The 13,619-nt window shown below is 39.8% G+C and overlaps 3 protein-coding genes across 6 annotated transcripts in view; 2 read left to right on the top strand and 1 right to left on the bottom strand.

The window, feature by feature from the left end:
* Positions 1-502, top strand: part of cldn10e (claudin 10e) — a 7,644-nt gene extending 7,142 nt beyond the window's left edge. Inside the window, exon 6 of the mRNA XM_013913626.1 lies at positions 472-502. Coding sequence (XP_013769080.1) covers positions 472-502 — 31 coding nt within the window. The remainder of the gene's footprint in view (positions 1-471) is intronic.
* A 1,022-nt stretch (positions 503-1,524) lies between these two features.
* Positions 1,525-3,096, top strand: cldn10d (claudin 10d). Its single transcript, XM_005744232.1, has 5 exons — positions 1,525-1,852; positions 2,049-2,210; positions 2,300-2,381; positions 2,485-2,592; positions 2,728-3,096. The coding sequence occupies exons 1-5, from the start codon at positions 1,621-1,623 to the stop codon at positions 2,918-2,920; spliced, it is 777 nt and encodes a 258-aa protein (XP_005744289.1). The 5' UTR covers positions 1,525-1,620; the 3' UTR covers positions 2,921-3,096.
* A 4,561-nt stretch (positions 3,097-7,657) lies between these two features.
* Positions 7,658-13,619, bottom strand: part of dzip1 (DAZ interacting zinc finger protein 1) — a 14,699-nt gene continuing 8,737 nt past the window's right edge. For 3 of the 4 annotated variants that reach the window (XM_005744234.2, XM_005744235.2, XM_005744233.2), the window contains 9 exons: positions 12,716-12,766; positions 12,483-12,542; positions 11,861-12,036; positions 11,563-11,764; positions 11,058-11,232; positions 8,891-9,249; positions 8,513-8,634; positions 8,232-8,391; positions 7,658-8,105 (listed from right to left, as the gene is read on the bottom strand). In XM_005744234.2, the coding sequence (XP_005744291.1) occupies positions 8,020-8,105; positions 8,232-8,391; positions 8,513-8,634; positions 8,891-9,249; positions 11,058-11,232; positions 11,563-11,764; positions 11,861-12,036; positions 12,483-12,542; positions 12,716-12,766 (1,391 nt within the window). In that variant the 3' untranslated portion in view covers positions 7,658-8,019. The remainder of the gene's footprint in view (positions 8,106-8,231; positions 8,392-8,512; positions 8,635-8,890; positions 9,250-11,057; positions 11,233-11,562; positions 11,765-11,860; positions 12,037-12,482; positions 12,543-12,715; positions 12,767-13,619) is intronic. The other variant, XM_005744236.2, reaches the window with a different exon arrangement.

A 13,619-nucleotide genomic window follows, 5' to 3' on the forward strand; every position in this document is an offset into this window, starting at 1 on the left:
CTCCAGCAGAACCAGGCTCAGGGAGGGGCGGGGCCATCTGCCGTGACCGTTTGGGGTGAGAGAAGGAAGACAGGATAAAAGACACAATTTCAGAAGCTTCTCAGAACACCCACTTACTGGTTTGTTGTGTGTGTTTTTCCCCGTGTGTCATCAACTCTCCCTCATGCAGGTGTGTCAGGCATGGCTGCTTACTGTTTATACATAAACAACGTGGTCGAGTTGTTTTTACATAGACAAGCAGATCCATCGAAACTGAGGTAATGTGGTTTTTAAATCCCTCTCGTGAATTCTCACTCTAACTAGCTGTATAATTCACTGTGTAACTCCACACGTAGTTAACTATCCAAAAAGGTTGGTTTACTTAAATGTAAACCATATAAACTACTGTGCTTTGTTACCACTACTAGAATCAATGGGGGGGAAAAAACATTTAAAGCGTGAGGAAAATTCTTGATCCTCTCCCTCCATCAGACTGAAAGAGGAAGATAGAGAGATGTTTTGAGGAACTCATAACATTATGAGCAAGGAAAAGCTTAGATTCAGAAACATCATGCAAAAGCATCTCAACATTACTGAAGTAATGTAGGATGATCTTGTCAGTGAATGAAACAAAAGGCAACCAACATTCAAAGAGCGTTGGAATGTCCTTGACGAAGCTTGGAGATCTATTCCAAAAGACTATTTACAGAAATGACAAGACAGCTTGGATAAGACAGTTCTGGCCGAATGCAGAATGCAATGACGGCAAATCGCATAAATGCATGTTTTATTTACAACAGCACGACATGAAACACTCAGACATAAAGTTAGGCAATGGTTCACCAAAATGCAGAAAACTATCTCTATACAGTTTGGAGGATTTTTTTTTTATTATTTTCCCCAATTTTAAGTTGCAAAAGACTGCATCATCTACATTACAAAATATCTTCAAAACATTGTGAGAATCTGCAGAACTCTGCATAAAGGACAAGGCCAAACATCGATATAGCATGCCTGTGAACTTTGGGCCCTCAAACTGCATCAAAAACATGCCTGAATCTGTTTGGTAATTCTTTTATGTACTCAGAAACAACTTCATCCACAAACACAGGTTAAAGGTCTACCATTGCAAATAAGCCCCATATGAACATGATCCAGAAACCATGCTGTCTTCTGTTATTAAACAATAACAGATATGAAACAATGAAAAACAAATACATTTAACAATTCTGAAATCTGGGATCACCGTGAAACTTGAAAGTTATGAAATACCCCCCCCCCCCCCCCCCCCCCCCACACACACAAAAAAAAACATCACACAAACAACTGTTAATGTTTAGTCATGAAAACCATGACTTTTACACATTTGACATCTGAGCAGGGAACCTAAACAAAGTAGAGGCACACCATGATGAAAAGGTTAAAACCAATGGCAGGCGTAATGCTGTTCCTGGTGGCAACATCAAAGGCGCTTACTGGACAAAACTATCTAAAAGATAAGATGAGCTCAAAGCATCCACACTGCTAGTCTGACACTTACACATCAGCAATGACACAAAGGGGGAGGCCCATTCACATTTCCTGCAGTGAGACCTTACTTTTTCAACTGTTACGAATTTTGGTCGAAGACCAGAATTCACCATGAAATACAGGACGGTGGTGATGTACGTGGAGATTGGCTGCTTCGTGTCCTGCTTATGTGGCTGGATTCTGGTCTCTTCAACTCTTCCCACAGAGTACTGGACTTTCTCAGAGGTGGGCACCGTAGTGCTGACCACCTCCAACTACTACTCCAACCTGTGGATGGACTGCATCTCAGACACCACGGGGGTGTCTGACTGCAAATACTACCCCTCCATGCTGGCCCTGCCTGGTAGGATACGCTGAGATATTCAAAACTTTACAGTCTCTCTTTTTAATTTCTACTCAGCTGTTCCTTTAGCTCATTGCTATGTTTTTCTATGTTGAAGATACAATTTGAAGCAGAGAAATCATACAAATTTCTTTAGGTTATCTTAATAAAATGCACAACTGTTATGTTAACATAAACTGTATTTGTTTTCTTTCAGTGTTCTTGCACGCCTGCAGAGCACTGGCGGTCTGTGCTGTCATTACAGGCTTCTTCGGTGGCGTCCTCACACTCATAGGGATGAAATGTACTAAAATAGGTGGGACAGAGATTGTCAATTCAAGGGTGACATTTTCTGGTGCTATCACCTACCTGGCTTCAGGTAAACAATCCTTCAATACATATATGTTGGTTGATCAGTTTTCAAAATAGCCAAAAAGAGGTTTTAAAATGCAGCCTCTTTTCTGGTAGGCGGCTGCGGCATGATCACCTACTCGTGGTGGGCTAACAGAGTCATAACTGAATTTAAGAATCCAAATTTCAGGTCACAGAAGTGAGTAATTTTCAAGTGGTATTCATATTATAGTAGCTGATTTTTAAAAATAGATACTAACTTTAAAAATCCATGCAATGAAACACATCTGCATTCACTTCAGGTTTGAACTTGGAGCAGCAATTTTTGTTGGCTGGGGAGGATCCCTTCTTCTTATTTGTGCAGGGGCAGTGCTGGCCTATTTGTCTGGGAAAGAAATCCTACCATCATGGTGAGTAAAATAAATAAGTCCTTAAAGATTGTAAAGTGGTAACCTTTCTCTATTCGTGGCTGCCTGTATAGCAGGCCACAACTAGCAACCGATAACAGCTTGGATTACCTCACCTTGTGTCTCCTGTTTTTCTAGCATCAGTTCCACCCAAAGGCCACAGAGACCAGTTTCCTACACCACTGCCCGTACCAGACGTACATACATGATGCCGCCCCCATCCTCCAGAGTGACATTAGTGCCCCCACTGTATAACAAAGGCATGGATGGCCGAACAACCAGAGCAACAAATAAGACAGATCAAACCTTGGGCAGAGACAGCTTCGTCTGAGCCAGAGGGAACCAAGAGTGAAGAGAACAGAAAACGTATGATTACCCATACAATATGAAGCTGTAGCATAAAGGAGAAATTGCTCTTACTGGTTGGTGTTGTAAATTACATTTGAGTCCACAAGGTGGACGAGGTGTATTTTGTATAAAAATTGGCCAACCTCCTCAAAATTCCATGTCTCCAATCCTCTTTGTACAAGTTCAGTTGCTAATATAAGTTATAAAATGTTTAACAATTGGCCTTTAATGTATTACTGGTGCATTTCCTTACTTATAATATTCTGCACCAATTTTTCTGTTTGCAAGTTTTTTAATGCTTAAAATCTCTGCAATAAAGTTGTGTCCCTGAATTGCCTGTGCCACCAGTGACTCTTATGTAAATCCTTCTGAATGGGTCCCCTCATTGGGGACTTAATGAGGGGACCAATTCATCTTCATCTTTTTCTTGATATTTGAGAATGGCTAACTGATGTGTTAAAGCATAACATGTCCAACCTGTTACTCTTATTTACCATACAAACTGATCATTTTTGTAATTTTGATCAAGTGGTTGATAAGCATTTTAAAACTTCTTTTTGAGTTCTTCATGTTCATGCCTGGTTTGTGTTGTGGAAAAATAATTTGAGCCCCTCCCTGAGCCTGGTTTTGCCGGAGGGTTGTGAGAATCTGCCGGAGGTTTCTACCTCCAGCAGAAAGGGAGTGTTGCCAAAGTGCTTGGTCATAGGGGATGTTGGGATTTCTGTATACTATTGTAGGGTCTTTACCTTACAATATAAGGAAAGGTATATTATAAGAAAGCCCTCTGTAAAGCTAGAACATCTTACTATTCATCACTGATTGAAGAAAATAAGAGCAACCCTAGGTTTCTCTTCAGCACTGTAGCCAGGCTGACAAAAAGTCAGAGTACTGTTGAGCCAACCATCCCTTTAACATTAACTAGTAATGATTTCATGAACTTCTTCACGAATAAAATTTTAATCATTAGAGAAATTATTACTTAATTAATTACTAATTACTTCCTCCAAATAATCAACGTGTCTTTTAGACCCCATTTCTACAAAACTGCTCAAAGAAGCCCTGCCATTAATTAATGCTTCAATCATAAATATGATCAACCTATCTCTAATGATCGGCTATGTACCACAGGCCTTCAAGCTGGCAGTAGTTAAACCTTTACTCAAAAGCCATCTCTAGACCCAGCAGTCTTAGCTAATTACAGGCCAATCTCCAACCTTCCTTTCATATCAGAAATCGTTGAAAGAGTAGTTGTCAAACAGCTAACAGATCATCTGCAGAGGAATGGTTTATTTGAAGAGTTTCAGTCAGGTTTCAGAGCTCATCACAGCACAGAAACAGCTTTAGTGAAGGTTACAAATGATCTTCTTATGGCCTCTGACAGTGGACTCATCTCTGTGCTTGACCTGCTAGACCTTAGTGCAGCATTCGATACTGTCGACCATAATATCCTATTAGAGCGATTAGAACATGCTGTAGGTATTACAGGTACTGCGCTGCAGTGGTTTGTATCATATCTATCTAATAGACTCCAATTTTTGCATGAGTCAAAAATGCAAGGTCAAAGGTCAACTATGGTGTTCCACAGGGTTCAGTGCTAGGACCAATTCTGTTTACATTATAAATGCTTCCCTTAGGCAGTATCATTAGAAGACGTAGCATACATTTTCACTGCTATGCAGATGACACCCAGCTCTATCTATCTATGAAGCCAGATAACACAGGCCAATTTGTTAAACTGCAGGAATGTCTTAAAGACATAAAGACCTGGATGGCCGCTAACTTTCTGCTCCTTAATTCAGATAAAACTGAGGTTATTGTACTCGGCCCTGAAAATCTTAGAAATATGGTATCTAACCAGATTCCTACTCTGGATGGCATTACCTTGGCCTCCAGTAACACTGTGAGGAAGCTTGGAGTCATTTTTGACCAAGAAAATATCTTGCGCAAATTCTCTAAAATTAGAAATATCCTGTCTCAGAGTGACGCTGAAAAACTAGTTCATGCATTTATTACTTCCAGGCTGGACTACTGTAATTCATTATTATCAGAAATTCCTAAAAACTCCCTGAAAAGCCTTCAGCTAATCCAAAATGCTGCAGCAAGACTACTGGCAGGGACCAGAAAGAGAGAGCATATTTCTCCTGTTTTGGCTTCCCTTCATTGGCTCCCTGTTGAATTCAAAATCCTGCTCCTCACATACAAGGTCTTAAATAATCAGGCCCCATCTTATGACCTTGTAGTACCATATAACCCCATTAGAGCACTTCGCTCTCACACTGCAGGCCTACTTGTTGTTCCTAGAGTATTTAAAAGTAGAATGGGAGGCAGAGCCTTCAGTTTTCAGGCCCCTCTTATGTGGAACTTTCTTAAAACTTTCCTTTTTGGTAAAGCATATAGTTAGGGCTGGACCAGGTGACCCTGGATCCTCCCTTAGTTATGCTGCAATAGACGTAGGCTGCCAGGAGATTCCCATGATGCATTGAGTTTTTCCTTTCCAGTCACCTTTCTCACTCACTATGTATTAACAGACCTCTCTGCATTGAATCGTACCTGCTATTAATCTCTGTCTCTCTTCCACAGCATTTCTTTATCCTGTCTTCCTTCTCTCACTCCAACCAGTCGCAGCAGATGGCTCCGCCCCTCCCTGAACCTCTGCCGGAGGTTTCTTCCTGTTAAAAGGGAGTTTTTCCTTCCCACTGTCGCCAAAGTGCTTGCTCATAGGGGGTCATTTGATTGTTAATCCTCAGGACCTTCTACCACTGTGCCATTGAGAGCATCCTCACTGGATGCTCTCTACTTCCGTCAGTTAAGCTAATCATCTGCTCCGTCAGGCAGGAGGTACTCCGCATTGTATATATTATACATAAAAGCTGTTTTTTTTATAACTATGCATGTGACAAATAAAGAACCTTGAACCTTGAACCTTGAGCTGATCATGATAAAGGTGGGATCAATTTTGCTACTAACTCTCCACAAGACAGTTAATAACTAACTTTAGTAGCTTTAGTAGTTTTTTAAATGTTTATTTTATCCCCAGTTTTTGCTTAAATGAGAAAGCTTCTGCTTTTTTCTGACACTTTCATTCATGACATTACTTTTTGACTGTATGTGTTGTTAAAGCAGGCATATAATGCATGCTTATGAAAAAAAGAGAGAAAGAGCATCACTATATCCACTACACAATTATTTTGTCACCTCTACACGTCTTCAGATATCTTGCCTTTGTTACTTCTGTTTTTCTTTTGCATTGATTGATCACCCGATACACATGAAACATACACAAAAATCTTATTTTAATAAAGAGATTTTAAAAAATTATTTCCAATCTGTAGAAAACAATGTAGGTACAAAGTATTCTGTACCTACGTCGCACATTGTACATTACATTGTACCATTTGCACTCACCCTCCTGGTCGCTCAGGTAAGACAATCATCTGCTCTTAGATGTGCCAGGACACAGCGTAAGCTCAGAGAGCTTTTGCTGTGACAGCGCCTAAGTTGTGGAATTTGCTGCCATTGTCTATTTTTAAGTCACTTCTTAAAATCCGTTTTGAATTATTTCTTATTATTCATTTATTTATTTTTGTATTTTTCTTCTGTCCTTAATGATAAGCACTTTACTCATCACTCGCTAAATACAAAGCATTTTATAAATAAAAATGACATACTTTAATTGGAAATCAACGAAAGTGAATTTAATCGGTAATGCTCTCCATTGAGAACGAGTGCCACACACAGTGATCAATTTCTCATATTTCTTAAAAAGTCCTTACTGTAGTACTGAGCCTGTACTTCTGCTGAGATGCCAGAAGATGGTGCTCAAGATTAAATAAACGAATAAAAAGACAATGTTTTCTGTATACTTGGTAGATGTTGCAATCCTACAGATCATCAGATAAGCTCAAAATGTTGTTGAAAAAAAGAACAAAATCATTACAAAAAGCTGAAACGTAAACTTTCAGTGTGTATGACAAGAACTCAGTTTATCTCATAAGATCAGTTTCAAGGGAATCTACTGAGTTTGTTTTATGCTCCTTACATGTTTAATTCTTGGAGTCTTTTAATGCAGTTTTGCATGTTCTCTCTCTAATTTTCACATTTCTTGAAAGTAAATCTTTGCCTGAATATAAGGAAAGGCATATTGGGTCTACTTTAACTTTCATCTGACGCCAGGCTCAGATAGCTTGCCTTAAAGACTGTGAACTGGTGCTACATAAAATAAATGAAATAATATTATTATAGCTAAATAATATTGTTTACCCCCAAAATTACAGCAAAAATTGACCCAAAATTTTCCACAAAGCCTGCCATTTTTAACGATTTCAAGCATTTAAAGTATATTCTAGTTTTTATCTTATTGAATTAAAAATATAGACTGTAACATAATGATGTCAGTTAATTATTAGGCTGTTTTAGACAAGACTGCATTGAAACTGGTTTGCAGATATCTCATATTTTGCATATTCTGTATATTTAGCAGTTGAATTAATGCTGAAATGTTGTCACATGAAGTTTTATGTTCAAAATCCACAGAATAGGCATCTCAAAAGATTGTTTCCTGTGACATGTTAAGACTTCCTATTGTACAGCTCATTGTTTTATTTCCTTCATTGGACATATTTCATTGTGTTTATTGACATTAAGAATACTTCCATTAAAGCAAAACTTGGGCAAAAAACTACTTGCTTGAAATCATTTCATAAGAAAAATCTATGATTGCTTGTATAAATATTTTATTTACAAAGTCACATACATTATAAAATGGGATATACAAAATCGTACCCACTCTACATACAGTACCAAAATCAGTATCTCATTTAAAGTTTGGATTGTATATGAGTAAAAAACGAAACAAGAAAAACAGAAGACAATCTATTAAAAGATAAACAGTAAAAAAGACTAAGGCAAGAAGAGAGTTTCGAGGTCTATGGTATTGATTAGATGGCCACCTTTTCTATGCCAACCTCTGAATCCTAGCTACCTTTGTGAAATATTGCTTTCCTCTATTTACAGCTTTTATAATATGGCTTTTTATGATTGATTGTAGTTGCCAGAGGAGGTGGCTGAGGTTTCTTTGTGTGATCAGCTGATGTCCTCAGAGTCACTGATGTCACTCAGGGAGCACAGGCTGCTCTTTAGCGTGCTTCCTGTTCCAGCTTCAGTTAGACCTGAGAGCCACACGACAACACACAGACAGCATGAGACAGAAGCTTCAAACTCCAAATGTCAACATGTCCTCCTATGAAGACCACGAGAGGCAGTAAAACATTCATCTGCATTAAAGTGGCACTGACCTGATTTAAGACCCTTCTCTGTGGGGGTTCCCCAGACACTAGTGCTTCGTGATTCCAGGCTTTTCCTCATTGGTCCTGAATCCTGGGCTGGTTTTGACATATCCCGTCGGTCCTCTAAGGAGGAGACCATCCACTCGCTGCTCTCCTCTAGATCTGTGTACTGCCAGCAAGTATATTAGTGTTTCAGCATTATGGATCATTTTTAATTTTGCGATGACAGCTTACATTTTTATTTATGCAGTATCAAATCAAAGCAATCCACTGAGATCACATCATCTTACACTGAGTTCCTGAACCTCATCCGCCCTCTCTGGTAAGACGCTAACGCCACCGGGTGGTTTCTTGACTGCTCTCTCAGCAAACTGCTTCTCCATTTTTCTCGCCAGGTCACTGATTTTGTTTTCTGTAAAAAAGACATAACACACAATTTACACTTTAAGGCATTGTAACAATACCTTGGAATCTTACATAACAAGCAAACTATGACAGCATAAACCACATCCTGTGAATGGTCTTTGATCAACAACCACTGATCAAAATCCAGATAGTACCATTCACAGGGAGTTGAGGAATGGCTATAACCACAGCACTAAGGGTGAACATGTATGCTGTATAATGTCATTTTACACAGATCCTTCAAAACATCAAACCTAACTAACCTTTCCCGTGGTTTTTCTTCTCCACATTGCCGTTCTGGTCTTTGTAATTCTGGAGGTCAGTCTCCTGCTGCTCGCTGACTTCTGACCAATCATCTTCCTCTTCATCGCTCTTTAGTTTTGTGACCGCAGTCTTGGTTACACCACCCACTTTGGAGTACTGAATGTTGGAGATAGGCGACTGCCTGAAAATAGCCTGCCTGTCCTGGACAGGACTGGCTTTGTCAGCTCTAGTTTGGATTTGGGTTGCTTGGTTAAATCTGGGTTGTGGTGATTTCCCCTGCTGGTGTTTTAGGGGCTGTTCCTCATCCTCTTCTGTGACATCATCCTCAGATTCCTCCTCTGAACTGAAGGGAGGAGTCCTTAAGAATGACACAAATAACAGTTTTTGCTGCACACAACTAAGTTGACAGTGATCAGAACAATGTTGCATTTAGTTTCTGTTTCAATTAACCGAGAAGTCAAAGTGTTAACTTTTTAAGTGTAAGAACTTCATTGATAATAAAGCCAGGGGTCTTAAACTTAAATGAGCTGTGGGCCAATGCTGGCACTGTCACTTCATTGGAGGGCCACTTTAGTGTTCAAGTAGTACCCCCCCCCCCGGACATCAAACAAGAAAACACAGTGTTTTGTTTCAAGCATTGTATAACAGGTCAAAACTGCAAACGTGATCGCAATTTATTTCTCTCACTCGCAACTAACTGAAGCCTTTCACGGAACTACAAAATAAACACACTACTCCTCTCTTTCTGGCCGGACACGTGGCAGCACTTCAGCTACCATTTTGTTCGTATTTAACAAAATAAAAGTTTACTTCAAGGGCCAGACTGCTTCATATTTATTCATGTCAAAATATGGGCCGCAAGTTTGAGACCCCTGAAAAAAGCCGTAGTTCCTAGTTGATGTTCAAAATGATACAACTTAAGCAGTCTATGACAAGTCAGCAGGAGGCTGACAATGTTCTTAACGGTATTTCAGATTTTGCAATTTCCTGGAAAATGATTACAAAATTGTTGATGTGTCACACTGCACTTGGAAGCACTTTCCTTACAAAAAATACCCCAGTCAGAGATGTGTTCCTTGCTGGGGGTGTTGGATGATCAGACCACATCAGCTGTGATATACAAGCCCCACCCCATCCGACAAAAGTGAACATCCTACACACTTTCACTGTTTGCATGTGTATCCAGCACCGAGTCTGATACAGGTTTACCTGCCACATCCTGACAGTACAACACCTGTTTTGTGCCCAATCGTTTCAAAAATGTTATTACAAAAAAATCAAGAAAGAAAAAAAAAGAAAAAAGTGGGAATTTCCAGAAACAACCAAATGGAACTGAAATAGAACATTTGTATTTTCCAAAGTGTTGGTCGTGATACTAAACTATTATGATGATTCTACACAGAGAAGAAAAGGAGACAGAAAATACTGAAGTAAGGTTACAAAAGACCTCAGCACCTGTGTGTCACAGCCTGTACTGACCCAGCCCAGCTGCTTCATGTGTGCTAGCATAGCATACTAGCCTTACAGCGAACAGATAGCACTCTATACTAAAGTCCAACCTACCCATTAGCTGGCTGCAGGCACTGGGGCTTAACAGCACACTGTTACCATGAAAACCATGACACACACAAACACACAACTCTGATTATGGCGACCTCTACCTTTTTGTTGCGGATGTCTTGCTGCTATGGTAACCATCTGCTATTTTATCACGTTAACATTCCTACTGGAGGTGCGAATGCAAACAGAAAAGAGAAGCAGAACTCAGCAAAGCTCACTACATATAGTCGTATTCTAAACAAATATTAAAAATATAAAATTCCCTGCAGCCTTGCTTTAGCACGGGTTCATTTATGCCTATAACCATGTTCACAACCAAGCACTGAGATACTTAAATATACATCACTTTGATTTTTTTCAGTAAATGGCAAAAGTTTTGAACCTTAACTGTGCTCCACTGAACTGATGATGAACAGACCGGTGATATAAGTAACAGCGTGCTATGTTTAAATGGTTCAAAACTGTGTGAGTTTTTTTTTCAATGGCTCATCAAAGATGACTTTAGAACATTTATCACAGCTATGATTAAACCATGTAAATACTGAGTGGACATTTATGGACAAACTATTCTTTTACAAAGACTGATAAATTAACTTGTTGTCATACTTGGTAGCAAAGCTCTTTAAGGCTGTCTTGGAGTTGGGTGTAGAGGTCTTGAATTGGGCGGTGGCCTTGGTCCTTGGTGCTGGCTGAGGGGTCTTAGGCTGTCTGATTGCAGAAGCAGACGCCCCCTGGCTGGCTCTGGAGGGCAGGCTGCTGGAGCGAGGGCGGATCTGCAACACTGAATGAAGAGAAAAACGAGTCAAGTAAACACAATTAGCAGCTCAGTCACTGACAGTGTGTCAGAACTTAAATCAGCGTATGTGGCAGCAAACAAGCTATAACAGATTACACCTACCTTATGGAAAGCACATGCAGTCATTGTCAAATAAAATAAAATTCAACTTTACCCACATGCGATGAAAAATTCTGATTGTAAAAGGAGCAGCAAATCTAACAGTAGCTCAAACAGCAATATAATTGACAAAAGCACAGTGTATTATTTCTTGTTGGTTAAGAAGATGATCTCATGCACTAAGAGGCTTTTGGATGATTAAGAACTGGAAAGCACCTTGAACAGGGTGTCTGGATCTAGGCTGAGAGTATGCAGCAGGATTGCTGGTGCTTTGAGCACCCAGCTTCTGCTCCACAATGCTCTTTATCTCTTCCCGGTGGTTCCAGTAGCCAGACATCGACTTTGCAACACTCTCCCGCTTTGAATCCAGCTTGGACAGAATCGCAGTGAGCTCCTTGTTCTTTAGACCGCTCTGATCCTTTTAAAAGAGGTAGAGGGAATAACATTAGCATTACAGATTAGCATAATGGTACATATTCTTCCTTGTATTGCTCATTAGGAATATGCAACATACAGGCTTGACCCCCAAGTTCTCCAGCTTCTTGATCAGAGCCTGTTCAAGCTCTGCTTGTATCTCTCTCTTTATGTTGGAGTTCCTTTTCAAAACGCTTGTGTTCACCCTTGGCTTCTTCTCTGGAGCCGGCTCAGGCTTCTTCTCCACCACCTTTCTGTTTGACTGGCTGCTCGAGTCTGTAAAGGACATCTCAGTCAGTCAGTCGAGCTGTTCGGGACATTCATGGTCCAATTACAGACAGCAAACGGGAAATAAAAGAATACAATGAGCATGCATTTGGCAGTTTTCACAGGAAGCTCCAAACCACAGGTGGAGTTGGGTAGATGTGACTGCAGAGGAGGAGAATGTCTCTAAGTTTATTTGTCAACAACAAGGCAACAAGATGATGAATGGACATGATGATGACAGCATCACAGAATATACACAGGCCAAGAGTTGGCTTTCCAAAATGCTTTAGTGTACTAAGGTCATCTTAACGTCCTTTTTGTCAGTACAGAATAAGATGATCTCAGTCCAAATGCACTCATGGAAAACGGTCACTCAGAGGAGACTGATTTATCCATGCAGCAGCAGCATGCAATCAGCTGGATCTGCTGGTTTTAATGTCTTTAGTGTATTTTACCTTTCTCCTCTTCTGACACCTCCTGAATAGGATCCAGCTTAAGAACAGAGACTGGCTCCTCTAATTGGACAGCATGAGGTCCAGGTAAGTCAGAAGGTCAAATAAAATGAATACTGAGTATGAGCAGTAGAAAAACAACACAAAACGCTAAATCTTTTGTGCACAAAAGCACATGCACAGCCTCACTGGGAGTGACAAATGTTGCTTCTGGTGGCACGCTTCTATTAACTTACCGACTACAATTCTTCTTTGTTTAGGTTCCAAAGCTGGAGGACTGACAGTGACTGAAAAACAGAAACAAAGATGAAAAGTGTGGCATTAAGATCAGAAATGTTATTTCCTTGTTATAGCATTACAGTATAAACTATATATAGACTATATGCTCAGAGTTATACCACTGCTTCCACTATATCAATGTAATTTCATATGTGATACAAACTTTTCCAGATACCATCATGCAGATGAGATGCATAAATAACTACTTTAGCTTTTGGTGTTTCAGAGTAATATATATGAAAGTTTGATTTTAAAGATTAGACCGCTTCATTTCTGCTCATGGTGGTTCTGTGCTGGACAGGTCCTCTGTACAACTGACAAGATGAAGTGATGATTGAGTGTTACTCAAGGCTGATGCGTTTTTACCACAGACAGATTAACTTGTGCCACAATGTCTGGAAGAATAAATCCAAATCGAAATTGTCTGACAGAAAATAAATGCAAACAAACCACAGAAAAGTGTCATCATTTCTGTAAGAGCAGCACAGTTGGCATATTAGGACACAATGACTCCTTATAGCCCTTTGTCTGTTTTTTCTAACACAGCATAAGAGTTGATTATTTATTATTTTGGACGTGTAGTTTAATTTATTGCTGGTTTATTTACTTATTTTTTTTGTGATGCCAGTAAAATGATTTATAATCTACATACTGCTGACCAAAAGGTGACTTACTGTAAACCTATATAAAGGCCTAGCACCAATGTTCCCTAAGTTTTCATGTGTCTGAGAAAACACACAAGCTCCCTGAGCGGTCCCTTGGACCACTGTGAGCAACAGCAGACGTGTGCACTGTGGTCACGCCAGCATCGAATCCATCCAAGTTACATGGTTTATTAAAATAATCAAATTACAGCATTTA

Source organism: Pundamilia nyererei, unplaced genomic scaffold (assembly GCF_000239375.1).
Source record: "Pundamilia nyererei isolate P.nyererei 1_Seehausen unplaced genomic scaffold, PunNye1.0 scaffold00141, whole genome shotgun sequence".
Classification (NCBI taxonomy): domain Eukaryota; kingdom Metazoa; phylum Chordata; class Actinopteri; order Cichliformes; family Cichlidae; genus Pundamilia; species Pundamilia nyererei.